Source organism: Lissotriton helveticus, chromosome 10 (genome assembly GCF_964261635.1).
Source record: "Lissotriton helveticus chromosome 10, aLisHel1.1, whole genome shotgun sequence".
NCBI classification, from domain to species: domain Eukaryota; kingdom Metazoa; phylum Chordata; class Amphibia; order Caudata; family Salamandridae; genus Lissotriton; species Lissotriton helveticus.
Window position 1 is genome coordinate 487,944,839 of NC_136071.1, and position 12,949 is coordinate 487,957,787.

The 12,949-nt window shown below is 45.0% G+C and overlaps 1 protein-coding gene across 2 annotated transcripts in view; it reads right to left on the reverse strand.

Moving 5' to 3' along the window:
- ALG1 (ALG1 chitobiosyldiphosphodolichol beta-mannosyltransferase) overlaps positions 1–12,949 on the reverse strand; it is a 233,498-nt gene that overhangs the window by 77,216 nt on the left and 143,333 nt on the right. For both annotated transcript variants that reach the window (XM_078662966.1, XM_078662967.1), the window contains one exon: positions 10,470–10,529. In XM_078662966.1, coding sequence (XP_078519092.1) covers positions 10,470–10,529 — 60 coding nt within the window. The remainder of the gene's footprint in view (positions 1–10,469; positions 10,530–12,949) is intronic.

Here is a 12,949-nt window from a genome sequence, read left to right on the forward strand (position 1 = left end):
CAAACTGAAAATGCTCCTCTCCTACCGTGAACTGTAAGTAGCGTCTTTGACTGCAGGACGGGTACATGAAATAGGGGTGTCCTGAATGAACAGAGCCCCCATCCAGTGGCCTGGATCCAGTGCAGACTGACTCAGGGCCAACTTAAAATTGTCCTTCAGCAAAAAAAAAAAAAAAGAGTTCAAAGGGCGGAAACCTGAAAAAGGACGATGTCTTCCATCTTTCTTTGGCATGAAGAAATAGCAGGAGTAACAGCGTGTCCCTATTTCCAGGTCTGGAAACACCACTATTGCTCCTTTGGCCAAGTAAGCCTGGACTCCTTGAAGCAAGGCAAAGAGTTGCTGATGGGAGGGGTGGCAGGTACAGCACCATTGAACGATCCGAAGGATCTATCTGTTGGATGTTGTATTTTGCCACCCTTGAAGGAAATATCTTCTCCTGTCTCCCACGTAGTGCTCGTGTGGCACCAAGGGTGAACTAAAGTAGTTTGAAGGCTGCTGCTAAAGCAGCAGGGAGCTGGGAAGTTGGTGGCCCGGACGTTGTCTTCTTGATTCCAGTCCTCGAAAGAGGAAGGGTGTCTGTTGCATAGGGTGTAATCCTTGGTGTTGCCAGTGCGACAATCCTCTGGAGTAGTAGAAGCTGCCAGGATATTGTCTAGCATGATTAGAGAAGGCCAAGGAATGTGCCGGTTCCTGGTTTTCTTTAAAGTGTTCCAGTGCAGAATCAGACTTCTTGCAAAGCACTCGAGACCTGTCGAAAGGTATAATAATAAATGACGCGTGCGTGTCTCCAGAGAAGCCAGTGGATCTTATCCATTCCAAACAGCAAAGCACCTGCTAGTTTCAACGACTCTGTCCAAGCAGTCAGTGGCCAGTCCAAACAAGTGTCACACATTTGGTCGCATTCTGACCATTCTGGATGCTTTGAGCCAGGGAGACTCGACATTTTTAAGGGACTGCTGGCAAGATCTTGTGGACTACGTCCCAGAGGTCAAGGGAATATTTTCCTAATAAACAGCCGGTCTTGGCCACCTGCGGAACTAGGCTATTCATTAAAAACATTTCCTTTACCAAACTGTCTAAATTCTCTTCAACTCTGTCGTAGCAAAAGATTTAAGGTTTACCCAACTGGTGGAAGCTTGGACCACCAGACTTTGTGACATGCAATGTTGCTTTAAAAATATCAGGATCACCAGGTGCGGGTGTGTGGCGCTTGGCTATCTGCCTGTTTATTGGTGGGAAAGTACAAGACTTAGCCCAGGTGCCTGGCAATGACTATAGAGGTACAAACACTTTAGTCAGATCATTCGTCTGGACTTCAATAGAAAGAAGTTGTAAATCCAATACCTCTGCTGTGCTGTGTATCACCACAGCAAAAGATGCACTTTCCTTCTTTGACGGACTATGGAACAAACTAATCCAGTATCTGTGGGAGTGTCCAACCCCCTGTTCTCCTGTACACCCATATAAAAGTTATTATAATCATAGTGTGGGGGTTAAAGCACCCCCATCATCCCCACCATCAACTCCGAAGGGTGGCAGACTCTGGTCAGAGTCAGAACCGAAAAGCTGGTAAAGCGCTGGTGGGCAGCTTTGTGATAGAAGCATTGTTCCGGGACAGGGTGCATCAGGGTGGATTCGGGATGCACATCTGTCAAGACCAAGACAAGCTTGGCTCCGAGTTGGAGACAAGAAGTGGTATGGAGCCCTTCTCGGGTGTCAGGACCAGCATCGATGTCAAAGAGACCTGCATGGATTTTCGTGCCAGAGTCAAAATCAGCATCAAAGCCAGTGCGGAACCTGAGCTGGATTCAGGAGCATAGAGACTGTGCCAAGATAGAACCGCTGGCAGGAACCTGACTGGAGCCTCCGACGATCTTTGGGACCCAAAGGCATGCCAGACAAAGCGGAAGGCCCCAGGGCCTCTTCAACAGCCTCCACCTGTTGCGACATTGCCAACTGCCTGAGAAACTCTAGGTGCATTGGGATCAGCTGCGGAATCCATTCTTCTGTGTAGGACAAGGTACTGAGGGGCACCCTGACATCCATGTGACATCTCTGGCAAAGAGTGGTGGGTACTTGGACAAATCCTGCTTAGGCATCTTGTGCTTCTGCTTCAACTTCTACTTACCGGAAGACTTGGACTACAATGAGGACCTGTTGCAGAAATTGCATAAAGAGTGGGAGCGTGTCTGTGCCCTCGTCTTTGAGTGGAAGCGGGCATTGCAAGATTACTTACAGTTTTCAATTATGTACAAGTTCGCTTCACATTCCCAGATTGCCTTAGAAGTAAAGAGGGCTCATCTTCGCGTTATTTGGAGTCATGCCTCAAATCCAAATACCAGAGGCATTCCTTGTGTGGGTCTGTCACAGACATTAGCTTTTGACAGTCCTGATGAGACTTAAACCCTGTAGTTTTAGGAGGGCACATGTTCCCTTGCACACTGGTTTTCGGACAAAATGTAGAGATAAAACTTGTCAACTGATGACACAAAGTGGACCAAGATCCAGATCTCATATTAAGCACATCAAAAAAGGAACTGAAATTAGAGTGCAGAGGTGGTGCTTTTATCTGGCTCAGTTTGCCACTTCCATGACAGAATGAAATCAACACGGTATCGCCTACTAGTATGCAGGAGCACTGACATTTATAAAAAAATCTGAACTTTGGGATATTCTAAAGGTGAAGAATCTGTAGTTAGAAACATCCATCAGAAATGATGTTATTATTTTATCAATTTTTATGCCTCTATCACTCAAAATCTGCTTGAAAAAGGGACAGGTTGGAAAAATGGAAAGGAGACAAAGAAGTGAGCGAAGATGCTATATACATTTTTGAAAATACGGGGCCATGTGTAAACACATTCAGAACTTAGGCCGGTCTGAAATGCTCCTGGATTTTTAGCCAATTTGAAAGCTGCTGTACTGATGAAAGCAGTCTACTACCACCATGTTCTCAAACTACTCTTGGGGAAGATGAACCTAAAATACTACATAGAAGGGCCACATGAAAAGCCTGTCAGACACCGTCACAATCCTGACGGCAGAAACGCTGACCTCCGGAATTATGTTGGGGCCTCCGACTGGCCGATATGCTCCTTGAGCCCATCTCAATCCAGCCGGAATGACCGGCCGATTTAAATTCCGACTGCCTACATTGTTATTAGGAAATCAGAATTGAAACCAGAGAGGTTGGTTTCATAATTGGCTCCTTAGTTTTTAAGTCCCAATCAAGGACAAAAGTTCACTTCTAAAGCCCACCATGACATCAGGGAAGCGTGTCAGGCAGAGGCCGACAGCAGGTTCCAGGTGCCACTAGTCAGCTGGGTACTGCAAGGAAATGGCATCTTGTTGTCTCCTTGTAACCACACAGTTGGTCAGCAAACTGACCCTTGGAGTCTGGTTCATTATTCTGGGAACAAGAGGGAGCAGGTCCAATCCTTCAGGGCTACTCTCAGGTCACAAACAGCAGGTCCAGTCACTCTTCTGGCCTTCGTAGGTCCAGAAAGTATTCTCAAGTCTGTGCCTTAAGGCAACACATTGTCTGGAACGAACTAAATGGGAGGGGTGAAACCTGTGCATGCCCCAACCAATGTGGTAAAAATTCCTGGGGCAAAGCCTACCCACGTTTTCAGTAGTTACTGTTTGATTCACTGCAAACAGGCCGAAAATGCTATGTGTCTCAGCGAAAATTTCGAAAGTCTTGGGGAAGCACTACATTTGGGCTCTGAGGGCTGTGGTGTATGTATGTGGGGGGAGTATACTATGGTAGTCCTAGCATTCTCCCACATTTAACACTACAACCCAGTTTGAGGCAGGCACTCTACCCACAACTAACCAAGAGACACATGTCTGTTTGTACAAAAGCAGGGTCCTCCAGAAACTGAACAGTAGATACACAAGAATTGTCTTACCATCCTGTTCTCTCCGTTTTAAGTGTGTCCCTAGTGTTAAATATGGCTCAAGCAGGTCTTGACACTGTCGTCAAAAGGATGCCCCTTGCCGCCCCCCTGCATATTCTGTGCAGTTCAAAAGAGTCATCTTTGCCCATTCAGGTCAGCCTATTGTTCACTCCTGTGAGGCAATTCATACCTTTTTCACACCTATTCAAGGATGGACACAGGCTGATAGTTGGAGAAATAGGCTAATCAGTCTGCTGACGGTTCAGACAGGTAGAGGGTAACTTTTTTAAAGTTACTTTGCCTTAATATTTATTAAAAATCCAACTTCACAAATGAATTGGATTTTTAATAACTAACACAAATAGTTGTTTAATAATTTTTCTAGCTGGTCTCATTCCAGAGATACAGTAGTATTTTAATGTATACTCTGGTTTTCTACAATGGACAGCCAGGCCTCACAGTGAAATTTAGGGCCTGGTCACAATAGGAACAGGGCAGTATTATTTTTCTATATGTCCCACTTTTAAATACCCATGAATACTACCTTGTGGGATACTAAGCTCACATAGAGTGACTTTCTAATATTTAAACGGGAAGTTTTTACTGGTCAAAGGGATTTATTTTGACAGGTCGTAGTGTATGTTTAGACTGCAACAGTCTACACAGAATAGGCTGCAAGCCATGTCTGCACTGCCACAATAGTGGATGGCATAATAGGTGCTAAATTCCACAAGTGGCAGTTAACTTCTAGGCACTGGGTACACTTTCTACACTATATACTTGGGACTTACAGGCAAGTGAAAAGTGTCAATTAGGAATAGGCCAACTTAACCATGGTTAATGGGAGCACAGGCACTATACTATTAGCTAGTAGGGGTAAAGTGCACACAGTCGTAAAGCCAGCAAAAATATAGGATCCAGCAAAAAGGGCAAAATCTTGAGTGACCAGACAGAAAAGCCAGATTTCCTAAAGTGAATGAATTTTCGATTTATATAGCGCACGAATCACCCAGGGGTCTCAAGGCGCTTGCTTAGGGAACCCGTCCTGGTATTCCCCTGTGAGATACCCCGGCAGGGTATTCACAAGGTGAAAGCCAGGCATCCCGCCGCGAGGGGCCGTAGTGGAGATTAAGCAAGCTATTGCCCAGAGTCGCAGAGTGTGACCCCGTGAGTCAAGTAGGCACCGGAGCGAGAATTGTCGAGTCCGTGGAAATTTTTAGCCCGAGACCCGCCAAGGCGGGGAATCGAACCCTGGTCCACGGCTGATCTCAGCTTCCGGGTATGCCGCCTCTAACCACTGAGCCACGCTTCTCCACTCAAGTGCATTAATTATACTGTGTCTAAATATGGGGATGATATTTTGGCATTTCCGCTTCTGCTTCTGTTCCACACCTCCAGTTTTCAAACTATATGGAGAACTATCAAGTTTCTCTACTAACTGGTCCAAGTCTCCAATTTTCCCATTGAGTTCATGGGCCCATTCTGGTGAGGAAAGATCCCACTTGATGGGGCTGCAATGAAAGACCACTGATTTAAATTAATTTAACATTAGATTTGCACATCAGGGCATATACATTATACTAAACGTATGCCAAGTGTTGGGCAGGATACATGAGGCTGTGTCTTGCAGTCTAGATTACCACTTTTCATGATGGATAGAATAGCAGGGGTTATCCTGCTGAATCCCCCCAAAATATTTACTTTGAACTAGACACAATACTTTAATTCCTGATAATGTCTGATACCCGCCTAGGGCTAGACCACAGAGATTAACATCACCATACGAGAAGGGCGAACCTAGGATTCCCTACATGAAATGTTGTTACTTCCCGTCTCAGATTGAAAATGTATCAGAAAGACTTAATGTGACCCCTGGGAGGGAAGGCAGACTACTACACTCTTGTCGCAGCAATATGAACTTAAAATGTGTCTCTTTCTGCTGACAAGGAGGCAGTGGGCCTCACATTTGGTGGCTCATATGTCATAAACATGGTCCCGGCTATCCATGTCAGTGGTTAAAAGTACTCCTAGCTTCTTAGCCCTGCCACTGCGGGGACCAGCACGAGTTCCGCAATTTATATCTAAAAGCCAGGGCAGCTGGTCGGATGGAAAATTGATGTAAAAAGATTTAAAGGAAGGAAGATTTATACGAAAAAGAATCTCTGTCTACTTTGAAAATGCACAGATGGGGGCTGGGGTGGGCCATGTTTTATTGAACGCCAAGCTATCCAGGGTGAAGCATGCCACAAGGAAAGGGTTCTTGGGTCTGAATACAGAGTCCTCCTAAAGCTATAGTAATTGACATAGAGTGGCGCTTTGTGAGAGTTACTTGAGAGAAGAGTTACCTATTAGAGCTAAGTGGGACGGGAACTGTGAAACAAGCCTCACAGACATGAAATGTACTGAGACATTGCTCTATGTTCATGGGTGCATTGTGCAACCCCGATTCAATCTGATATACTTTAAATATATCCATAGATCAAACTACCCAACTGCAGTAAGTATTTTCAATCTCTCAGGAAGTTGGCCACGGTGTCATACGACAGAGGATGACCTACCTCACATAACCTGGACAAGTAGGACCACTCAAACCTTTTGGAAGCAAGTGGTTGTTTGAAAGGCAGCATGTTTACTCTATGATACTTTTAATACTGGGCATCCATCCTTGTCGGAAAATGAAGCAACTGCAGTACCAAATGGTGGAGCAGGGTCACATGCTGGCAAGAAAATTACTGCAGTGGATGAGATGCAGAGTGATGGCCCCATTTTTACCACAAGCTGAAAGATTTGAAAACATGATTACAGGCAGAGAAAAAGTGCATGATTCCGGTCTATACCGAACCCAAACTTGGGAGAAGATTTAGATGGATTGAGAGATGTGTGTAAAATTGTATGCCAGCTGCAAAAGCCGTTTCTGATTAATGAGACTCTGCTGGCTCCACGGACAGTTTCCTAATAAGCTGCAATCAGTTTTTGATTATAGTATGTATCTTGACCCACATGAAGATGTAAATCATGAGATTCTTCTGCTAGCTGCACTTGTGTGGCTGTACTGCAAAGGCTGCCACTTTATGATTTTACCATGTAAAAGAATAAGACTAGATTTCCCTTGGTCCAAACACAGATAGCTTGAGACTACGCAGAGCATGGAAAATGAGCAAGGTGCTCGTTGCCCAACGCCCCCGCCCAGTAGGGGTGGATCAGTACGGGCACTGCTCCAGACCTTCCAGAAACCCCAGATCGGTCATTTGTATACGTAGAGGATCCCAACATAGTTCTGAAATGTAAAGGAATAACACAGAGTATAAAAGCAACTATTTAGCAGCAAATAAGCATAGGCAAATACTAAAAATGGATAATTGAAAGTATCTAGCACTTTTGAAAGGGAGTGATAAAATACTGCATTATATTAGCTGCTGATCTGCTAAAATGTACCATAATTCCCCAAACACCGGTCCTCTATCTAGGAAAAGTGTATTTGGTAATGTCCATGACACCCCTTATGGATCACAAACTATGCTTGGGAGCAGCATTGCTTATGGAGTCCTATTTTTTTTTTTAGGTAGTCCCTTAAACCACAGTTGAGAAGCCCTTTATATTTTAAGTATCAAACCATGCCTTACAGTCACCATCCAATAAATCAAAGGTACATTCTGATCATGCCCCTTTACTTGCCAGGTATTTAGTAAGGGGTCTGATGATCTGTGCATTCTTGGATATGGAGTAGTCCTGCCATCCCTATTGAAGTTCAGGATCATCTATGTAAAATTGGTAGGAGAATGAATTGCTTAAAACAAAATGGAAGCAGAAGGCTTGTGATGAAAGAATAACTAAGTAGACCCATTAATTAAGTTAAAGCTCAACTCCTTCTTGCTACTAATGGAATCAGCTGGATCATACCAATATATACATCTATTCATACTTAGGTGGTGTAAAACTTTCTAACCACAAACATAAATGTACCTTAGTGATTAAAATACATCTTCTCTTATAATTATTAAAACCAAACATTTGAAACCAAACTTCATAGTAGTAGCTTTCACTTTCAATAATATTTCACTAGGCATCTTCATGGTGGGACATGGCCCATCTGAATTTTAAATGGAATGGGCCATAGCAATAGCCTATGAGTACAGAGGCCATATCTGTAACCCAAATTCTACCAGCAATCAAGAAATTACCCCCATTCTACCCGGCATGGGTTTATTACCCGAGAAAATGGCATTGTGCGCAGCCCTAACCAGCAGGGCTTCATCAGTGGTACACAGTCTGAATTGTTATGATACAAGGTTTCTAGTGATTAAAGCCTTAAATATTAAAGGGTGAAGACCATGATAACTGGACAGGGGAAATGAATGGGCTCTGTGAATATTTAAAAGTTTGGGACTTTCAGGGGAAGATTACACCATAAAACCAAAAGCCTAGTCAAACCAGATGGAGAGCTCATATGCAACACATAGGATTAGAAAATTAATGTGGAGAAATCCAAGGATAATATCGGGAGAGAGCATCTAAAGCAATATGGTGAATGAATGCCACATATACAGTATTGACTATGCATGGATGATTTCACCCGCCTCACAGATACAACAAAGAACTTAGTGGCCTACAAGTGCATTAAAGCATTCTTTCCTGGTTAGGTAACTGCATAAGTCTAAAGTGCCTTCCTGAGGGAAATGTATCTTTGATAGACCTAAAAGTGAACTCAAGAAACCAGATAGTCTAGGTTCCTTTCAGCCTCAGATGAAGGAGATAGTAAAGGTTCGGGCAACAAATCTCTGCAAGAGTAAAGAGGCCAAAGCTCTCCAACTAGACATATAGAAGTAACTACCACCTAAAAAGCAGTCTTCTATTTTATTAGTTTAAGGCCAGTGAAGATAAGCTTATGAATGCAAAGAGTTTATGGATTAAGCTACATATCACTTGCATTGAAGTCCCACATTGGATGGGGCATGTGAATTGGTTTCAGATTACACTTGTACAGGGTTGTGCAACCCAAGAAAGAGCATGTCACAAATTGGCTTAAGAAAGAAGATAAAAGGTGATGGATAAGGTGTGTAGTTGATGTCTCAGAGCACAACCTTCTGTAGGACCAGTTTTCCAGTACCCCCATAGTAAAGGCAGACGGAACCTTCAGGAGTTTTAATCGCTGAAGCTCGAGACAGTTAACCACGTATCTCTGATATGCAGGCTTTCTCCCTGGGCACGGGCAGGCATGTCTGAGGTGAGGGCACTGTTCAGAGATGGAACATTACTGTAGAGTCCTCTGGAATGGTCTAGCTTCCAACAAAGGATCCTCTCATCTATTTGGGAAAAGTCTTTAGTGTCTGAGTTTTGCCTCTGGTGGTTTCTGAAGTCTCCCAGTTTGTGCCAGATGGTGCTTGCAACCTAGCCAGTTTAGGTGAGACTTTCTACTGAATCTCCTGGTGCAGGTGTCTCCTTCTGAACTTCAGAGATTCTAAATGCTCTTGTGAGATGGAGACCTTTTGCAGATAGGATTCCTTTGTTGAGTGAAACTTGTAGAGCTTCTCTCCTCTGATATTTCCTCTTCTGCTACCTTGTATTTTGTCTAGCATTGTTTTGGGGCCCTGGAATTTGAGTGCACTTCAATATCAACATCTGCATTCTTGTTTCTTGTTTCCCTGGTCTCAGTTTCCTAGATCAGTGATTTCTCGTTCTCTTCTTCCTGATAAACTTCATTATTATTTCAGGCAAACAGTTAATGGATGGCTCTTCTTTGTCGGTCAAATGGAGTTTCCTTGGCCACTTTAGCTACCTGGTCTTCTGACTGCCATTACCTCTTTGAATTGTGTTGGTAATCCAAAGATTTGGCAAATGCTTTGCTAAATGATAATAACTGTAGGCTCTTCAGACTGTAATTATCCCCCTTCAACTGTTTCATTGTTTGGTTTAAACATTAACCATTCAATGTTGAGCTTTCTGTTGACCTGAAGTTAGTAGTTCATTGTTTCTTCTTTCACTGATTGTTGTTAAGAGGAGATGCGTCCTCTCTTACACTGGTCATCTCCAACCACACTTTCTATGCTGCTTTGCCAAGGCCGGGCTTTCATCTTAGCTAATTGTGCTTTAATCTGCACAACTATCACTTCTCACAGTTGAGACTTCATTACTTAGGATAGTTCATCTGACACTTACAGTGCTGTGCATCTTACGGTACCGCTGAACTTGTCGGAGTCCTTCCTAAGCCCCATCCATACATTTTTGTGGCATGCCTCAACAACATAACATCAAGGAGAATCTACATGCTCAAGGAAGTCAATGCTTATTTTTGCCACTCTCCACCGGTCAGCCTTAGAAACAATGTCTCCGCGACAGATGTCCCAAAGAGCCCATTTCAATCAATTCCTTCATGGGTAGGGTCTTTAGGAGCGTAGACCTGTTAAACTGGTTGGAAAGAATGGCACCTTCCACTTTCACACCAATATATATATATATATATATATATATATATATATATATACACAGATTAATAAAAAAGAGAAATCTGTCTGAGAAGACCTTTAACATTTTAAACATAAATGTAAAACATTGAGCAAGTAATTTAGTTACCTGTTATGGCACACACAAGCGGCGGGAGTTTGGCCCCATCTCTTATGAACTGTTCATAATCTACAAGCAAAAAATGTAAAAAATAAATAAAAGTGCATTTATTTTTTAAGGCAAACATGAATTTTTTTGTTTATAAATATCTTGCAGCAACATATAAATCACCAATAAGCTCGAAGGAAGCAGTATTTCATTTCTGACTGCAAATAGGCAATGAAGTAATTTCCATCCTATCAATCAATAATCCAAGTTCCTAGAATACTATGTAGGGGCTTTAAGTGTTTCTCTGGTCACTCCATTGCACTCGAGACAAGTCCAAATGAAGTGTCTCTTTAACTATTAGGGATACAAAGAAATCATTAAGAGTACCATGTAAAACAAGCATTTACAATGCAATGGTCTCTGCATTATTAAAGGTAGAGCTATTGGCATTGCTCATGACATTTTTTTTTTTTTTAAATTATAAATAAATGGCATTGTCATTTACATAGCCAATAGCTTAATCGTTAAATAAATGGCATTGTCATTTACAATACCAATAGCCTAATCGCTCGCAAATGCATGGCCTATTGCATTTACACCCACACAGAGCCACACACACAAAGCCACCCACACAGAGCCACACACCCACACAGAGCCACACACCCACGCAGAGCCACACACCCACGCAGAGCCACACACCCACGCAGAGCCACACACACACACACACACACAGAGACACACAGACACACACACACAGAGACACACACACACACACAGACACACACACAGACACACACACACAGACACACACACATAGACACAGAGCCCCCCACACACACAGAGTCCCCCACACACACAGAGCCCCACACACACACAGAGCCCCACACACACACAGATCCCCACACACACACAGAGCCCCACACACACACAGAGCCCCACACACACACAGAGCCCCACACACACACAGAGCCCCACACACACACACAGAGCCCCAAACACACACACAGAGCCCCAAACACACACACAGAGCCCCAAACACACACACAGAGCCCCAAACACACACACAGAGCCCCCCCCCCACACACACAGCCCCCCACACACACAGAGCCCCCCACACACACAGAGCCCCCCCACACACACAGAGCCCCCCCACACACACAGAGCCCCCCCACACACACAGAGCCCCCCCCCGCACACACACAGAGCCCCACACACACACACAGAGCCCCACACACACACAGAGCCCCCACACACACACACACAGAGCCCCACACACATACACAGAGCCCCACACACACACACAGAGCCCCCCCACACACACACAGAGCCCCCCCCACACACAGAGCCCCCCACACACACACAGAGCCCCCCACACACACACAGAGCCCCACACACACAGCCCCCCACACACACGCAGAGCCCCACACACACACGCAGAGCCCCACACACACACGCAGAGCCCCACACACACACGCAGAGCCCCACACACACACGCAGAGCCCCCCCCACACACACAGAGCCCCACACACACACAAACAGAGCCCCACACACACACAAACAGAGCCCCACACACACACACACACAGAGCCCCACACACACACACAGAGCCCCCCACACACACACAGAGCCCCCACACGCACACACAGAGCCCCCACACACACACAGAGCCCCCCCACACACACAGAGCCCCCCCACACACAGAGCCCCACACATTTGACTCAAAAATTCCTTCCACAGACCCCCACGGTCACTGGTGCTTAGTGTCCTGAAATGTAGCGTGAGGTAACCAAGCCCTTGCACAACTTCCACAGAGCAGATCAGTTGAGAGGCAGCTACGGGGTTTGGCATGCTTCATACAATAAATGCTGTGGATAGGGTCGGTTTGAAGGGGATAACACTGCCATATAGCCACTAACGACCTGTCAGATCTGCACCTCTCACGCTCCGATTCTTGGCTTTTGAGTGTTAAGCTCAGGTACGTATTACTGCAGCCATTATAGACAGTCTCTGTCTACAACCAATGGTAAAGTGGTGATAATTCACCTGACTGGACTCGGAGGCGGATGTTTGCAGACTTCAGCTGGTTATCCGGAACTACAGCCCCCAGGCACGAGAGAGGCAAGAAAAACGGCACCATCCGGGGGGCAGAGGCACGATAAATGGCACAATTCGGGGGGCAGAGGCAAGCAAAATGGCACAATCAGGGGAGCAGAGGCAAGAAAAATGGCACAATCAGGGGAGCAGAGGCAAGAAAAATGGCACAATCAGGGGAGCAGAGGCAAGAAAAACTAGTGCAATCAGGGGAGCAGAGGCAAGAAAAATGGCACAATCAGGGGGGCAGAGGCAAGAAAAATGGCACAATTATGGGAGCAGAGGCAAGAAAAATAGCACAATCAGGGGAGCAGAGGCAAGAAAAACAAGTGCAATCAGGGGGCAGAAGGCAAGAAAAAAACGAGTGCAATCAGGGGGCAGAAGGCAAGAAAAACGAGTGCAATCAGGGG